At 46.0% G+C, this 6,125-nt stretch overlaps 1 protein-coding gene across 1 annotated transcript in view; it reads right to left on the minus strand.

Moving 5' to 3' along the window:
- The window catches only part of LOC111976618 (inter-alpha-trypsin inhibitor heavy chain H6), a 29,205-nt gene that overhangs the window by 12,236 nt on the left and 10,844 nt on the right, over positions 1-6,125 (minus strand). Inside the window, exon 2 of the mRNA XM_024005591.2 lies at positions 5,236-5,271. Coding sequence (XP_023861359.1) covers positions 5,236-5,271 — 36 coding nt within the window. The remainder of the gene's footprint in view (positions 1-5,235; positions 5,272-6,125) is intronic.

Genomic DNA, 6,125 nt, shown 5'->3' on the forward strand with positions numbered 1-6,125 from the left:
TAGGAGATGAAAAGATTTGGCATGGGTCCGTCAGATCCTCAAAGGTGTCTACAGCTGCACCGATCGAGAACATCCATGACTGGTTGCATCCACTGCTGGTATGGCAACTGCTCGGCTCGACGCAAGGCATAACAGGGGGTAGTGTCGAACGGCCAGTACATTCACGGAGCCAAGGCTTCCTTCCATCAGGACCTCTCCTCCAGGCGGTGTCAGAGGAACGCCTGGTTGTCAGAGAACGCCTTAGTTCTCTCTGCTACGCACGTCAGCGGTACGAGAGCCAAGCCTGAGGTCCAAAGGCTTCTAACAGCTTCTACCAAGCATAAGACTCCTGGACATCTAATCAATGGCTACCCAGACTATTTGCATTGCCCCCCAACTCAATGCCCCACTCCTTTTACCCGGCTGCTACTCTCTGGTTGCTTATCATCTAATGCATTGTGAACTTTAATAACATAGTACATTTCTATTAAAGGCTAACGGTGCCCCCCGCATCACTGACTCCGGTACCCCCGTGTATATAGTCTTTGCTAAATTGTTATTTTAGCTGCTGCTCTTAATTCACTTGTTCTTTATTTCTTATCTTCTCTGTATTTTTTAACTGCATTGTTGGTTAGGGGTCATATGTGCATTTCACTGTAAGGATCTACACTGTTTGTATTCGGCCTGTCGATACTACCCTTCTTATTGTTTGAACATTCACCTCCAGTGTGGGGCTAGAGATCATTTTGCTAGTTTATGCCATAAGGGAGAAGACAAGACTAATTGTTTTACTAGCAGTACAAGAAACGCTTCCACTTAAGCCCTTGAAATAAGTTTCAATCGGGACTTTAATGACATCATTGATGAACATCTTGATAGGAAATGATGATCAAACATGCCACGTATTAGGTTATGAAGGAAATCAACGCTTTGAATGCTATGCTAATGATAGAATGTGATCATCAAGCAATCGGTCTTCGTGTATCAGAAGCTTGTCCATTGTCTTTCGATACCGGTAAGCACACACACACTATGAAGAAACACGGTAATCGCTCTTGTCTCTCAGTAAGCTCAGGTGCTGTCTGTGTACCGACCTGGGGTAAAGTGGCCCGAGCTGACCAGATTGGTCCCAGCAGGGCCCAGAATTGCAAGTAAAACACCGGGGTGGGAGGGATATCTTGCAAGAGTGTGGCTTTGTAACATTTGTTAAACTTGTCAAGGCACTGAGCCTGGTTCAAAAAAAGCCTAGTAATACTTGGATTTTATTTACAAAAGAGGCTCCTCAGTTACCACCTTGTCTCTGCAACTGTCGAGTCAGAACACCTTAGCAATACACAAGAGGTCCCACGCTCTATGATGAGCCTCCGCTACTACTTGGCTTTGGTACACTCTAGCGGTAGCCATATAATGATTTCTAATCAGATAAAAAGTTGTATGTTACTTTGACATGACTGTTTGCTGGTTAATCTGTTCCCGCTGAAGGTGACAGACTACCATGTGGAGGTGTTTTCTGTTCATGTCTCGCTACTCCCACCACATGCCAGAGCTCTGTGGTGGAACCAGCCAGCTGTCACAAAGGAGGCAGCCTTTGAAGTGGATTCTGCCCTCAGGCAGCATTCATCTCCAAACTTCACAAGTGAAGCTCAGCTCACACACTTTAAGCTCCAGTGAAGTTTACTTATTATCGCCAAGAGGAGGAAATGCTGATCTTTTTGACCACTCACCTCGACGCAAGCTACTGCAGCAGGCGAAGAAGGCTCAATGAGTGAGAACCAGCACAGTATTCCTCTCTATCTCTCTCTCTCTCTACTCTCTCTCTCTCTCTCTCTCCTCTCTTCCTCTCACTCTCTCTCTCTCTTCACTCTCTCTCTCCCTCTCTCTCTCTTCTTACTCGTCTCTCTCCTGTCGTCTCCGCTCTCGCATCTTCTTCATCATCTCTCGTCCTTCTCTCATCTCTGCTCTCTCTCTCCTTCTCTCTCTTGCTCAGTCTCTCTCTCTTCTCTGTCCTCCGCCTCGTCTCCCACACACACTGTCCGTCCCTCGCCTCTCCTCTCTCTAGTCTCCTCTCTCTTCTCTCCCCACACACACCACACCACACGTCTATTTTTCTCTTTAGTCACTTCCATCTCAGGTAAGTCGGGCTATAAATCAAATTATTGGTTCCTTCATTTTGGAATGAGTAATTCCCTCTATCCTGGGGTTGGCAGTAATGTTTCTTCTCTTTGCCAAATCTTGCTGCTTGACGATGAGTGACAAGGAGTTGGACCATAATACGCACAAACAGACATGGCACTTGGGCTAATATTGCATTCAGGATCAGAAATACATGTATTTTTGCTGTGAAGGGGGAATAAGCAGTATAAGATAAGTATAAAAATAAAAAAGGAGCGAAAGCTTGGTTGTAAATAACAAAATAACATCCCAAATGCCAGTCAAGGTCTGCGGTTTCCGGACAAATCCCAAACAGTAATAAAACTTCAAGAAGGAAATTTTGTCAGGAACTGAACAATTCCGTTCGGTGTGGAGAGGAATACACGATCATTGAATATCATAAGAAGGGCTGAAACCACTCTGCACTCTCCTGTTAAGAAAAATGCTAAATATAAGAACAAGATAAATAGAGTCACATTAAAGACGCAAACGAGGAGCCTGGGGTTGGGTTTGGGTCCGAAGAGGGAGGAAGTCTGGGGGATCCTTAAAGCAGATGAACTACCATGCTTTGGTAAATATGTCAAAAAAGTTAAGTAGAGAAAATGACAGAAGCAATACCCTGTTCCCCACCCCCCCCCCCCCTCTCTCGCCTGCGAAGTTTACCAAGGTACATATCAAGCCAGGTGTCTCCTGAGGGGGAATAGGTTTTGTCATACCCTCTTCACGACTGTCTTGGTGTGCTTGGACCATGTTAGTTTGTTGGTGATACGGTCACCAAGGAACTTGAAGCTCTCAACCTGCTCCACTGCAGCCCCGTCGATGAGAATGGGGGTGTGCTTGGTCCTATTTTTCCTGTAGTCCACAATCATCTCCTTTGTCTTGATCACGTTGAGGGAGAGGTTGTTGTCCTGGCACCACACGGCCAGGTCTCTGACCTCCTCCCTATAGGCTGTCTCGATGTTGTCGTTGATCAGGCCTACCACCGTTGTGTCATCGGCAAACTTAATTATGGTGTTGGAGTCATGCCTGGCCGTGCAGTCATGAGCGAACAGGGAGTACAGGAGGGGACTGAGCACGTACCCCTGAGGGGCCCCTGTGTTGAGGATCAGTGAGGCGTATGTGTTGTTACCTCCGTTACCACCTGGGGGCAGCCTGTCAGGAAGTCCAGGATCCAGTTGCAAAGGCAGGTGTTTAGTCCCAAGGTCCTTAGCTTATTGATGAGCTTTGAGGGCACTATGGTGTTGAACGCCAAGCTGTAGTCAATGAATAGCATTCTCACATAGGTGTTCCTTTTGTCCAGGTGGGTAAGGGCAGTGTTGAGTGCAATAGAGATTGCATCATCTGTGGATCTGTTGGGGCGGTATGCAAATTGGAGTGGGTCTATGGATTCTGGGATAATGGTGTTGATGTGAGCCATGACCAGCCTTTCAAAGCACTTCATGGCTACAGATGTGAGTGCTATGGATCGTTAGTCATTTAGGCAGGTTACCTTAGTGTTCTTGGGCACAGGCACCATGGTGGTTCTGCTTAAAACATGTTGGTATTACAGACACAGTCAGGGAGAGGTTGAAAATGTCAGTGAAGATACTTACCAGTTGGTCAGCGCATGCTCGCAGTACACGTCCTGGTAATCCGTCTGGCCCTGCGGACTTGTGAATGTTGACCTGTTCAAAGGTCTTACTCACATCGGCTGCGGAGAGCGTAATCACACAGTCTTCCAGAACAGCTGGTGCTCTCATACATATTTCAGTGTTATTTGCCTCGAAGTGAGCATAGAAGTACAGTTGAAGTCGGAAGTTTACATACACTTAGGTTGGAGTCATTAAAACATGTTTTTCAACCACTCCACAAATTTATTTTTAACAAACTATAGTTTTGGCATTTCGGTTAGGACATCTACTTTGTGCATGACACAAGTAATTTTTCCAACAATTGTTTACAGACAGATTATTTCACTTATAATTCACTGTATCACAATTTCAGTGGGTCAGAAGTTTACATACAGTAAGTTGACTGTGCCTTTAAACAGCTTGGAAAATTCCAGAAAATTATGTAATGGCTTTAGAAGCGTTTGATAGGCTAATTGACATCATTTGAGTCACTTGGAGGTGTACTGTGCCTCTTCGCTTGACATCATGGGAAAATCAAAAGAAATCAGCCAAGACCTCCGAAAAAACATTGTAGACCTCCACAAGTCTGGTTCATCCTTGGGAATTTCCAAATGCCTGAAGGTACCACGTTCATCTGTACAAATAATAGTATGCAAGTATAAACAAGCATTCGCACTTTGGTCCGCAGGTAGTATAACTTTTCATTACATTTCATTATAGTACAACGGTTTGATTTGTCTAATCTTAGCAATTTCTTCTTAGCTAGCTACATAGCCGTCTTTGTATCAAAGATAATTGCGTATTGGGTATGTACATACGGTCTCTGTGGGGACGATGTCATCGATGCACTTATTGATGAAGTCAATGACTGATATGGTGTACTCCTCAATGCCATCAGAGGAATCCCAGAACATATTCCAGTCTGTGCTAGCAAAACAGTCCTGTAGCTTCGCATCTGCTTCATCTGACCACTTTTTTATTGATCTAGTCACTGGTGCTTCCTGCTTTAATTTTTGCTTGTAAGGAGGAATCAGCAGGATAGAATTATGGTCAGATTTGCCAAATGGAGGGCGAGGGAGAGCTTTGTATGCGTCTCTGTGGGTGGAGTAAAGGTGGTCCAGAGTTTTTTTCCCTATTGTTGCACATTTAAAATGCTGATAGAAATTTGGTAAAACGGATTTAAGTCTCCCTACATTAAAGTCCCCGGGTACTCGGAGTGCCACCTCTGGGTGAGCCTTTTCTTGTTTGCTTATGGCGGAATACAGCTCATTCAATTCTGTCTTAGTGCCAGCCTCCGTCTGCTGCGGAATAGTGACTGCCACACATATTGATATGATTTAGAAGGGGATCAATGTTCAGTGAATGCTATCCAATATTATCACAGCCCGTCTACACAGGCAGTTGTTGCGCGTGTGCGAAGCCGTACCAGTAAGATATCTTACTGGTTTCGGTAATGATACATTCCACTGGGACATTCAATGTAGCTCATACTCACCAACGGTTTTGCTGGTTTGCTCTGGCGTCTCACTCTCTGGGGAGAAAAACAATACAGAGAAAGTTAATAAAAGTGTAATGAATCCTAACTATAGGGTTGAGCACAGCAGAGCTATAGGGTTTGAGCGCAGCAGAGCTATAGGGGTTGAGCACAGCAGAGCTATAGGGTTTGAGCGCAGCAGAGCTATAGGGGTTGAGCACAGCAGAGCTATAGGGTTAGAGCGCAGCAGAGCTATAGGGGTTGAGCACAGCAGAGCTATAGGGTTTGAGCGCAGCAGAGCTATAGGTTTGAGCGCAGCAGAGCTATAGGGTTTGAGCGCAGCAGAGTTACGATGTTTGAGCGCAGCAGAGCTATAGGGTTTGAGCGCAGCAGAGCTATAGGGTTTGAGCGCAGCAGAGCTATAGGATTTGAGCGCAGCAGAGCTATAGGGTTTGAGCGCAGCAGAGCTATAGGGTTTGAGCGCGGCAGAGCTATAGGGTTTGAGCGCAGCAGAGCTAAAGGGTTTGAGCGCAGCAGAGCTATAGGGTTTGAGCGCAGCAGAGCTAAAGGGTTTGAGGGCAGCAGAACTAAAGGGTTTGAGCGCAGCAGAGCTATAGGATTTGAGCGCAGCAGAGCTAAAGGGTTTGAGCGCAGCAGAGCTATAGGGTTTGAGCGCAGCAGAGCTAAAAGGGTTTGAGCGCAGCAGAGCTAAAGGTTTGAGCGCAGCAGAGCTATAGGATTTGAGCGCAGCAGAGCTATAGGGTTTGAGCGCAGCAGAGCTATAGGATTTGAGCGCAGCAGAGCTATAGGGTTTGACGGCAGCAGAGCTATAGGGTTTGAGCGCAGCAGAGCTATAGGATTTGAAGCGCAGCAGAGCTAAAGGGTTTGAGCCAGCAGAAGCTAAAGGCGTT

This window comes from Salvelinus sp. IW2-2015, linkage group LG17 (genome assembly GCF_002910315.2).
Source record: "Salvelinus sp. IW2-2015 linkage group LG17, ASM291031v2, whole genome shotgun sequence".
In the NCBI taxonomy this organism is placed as follows: domain Eukaryota; kingdom Metazoa; phylum Chordata; class Actinopteri; order Salmoniformes; family Salmonidae; genus Salvelinus; species Salvelinus sp. IW2-2015.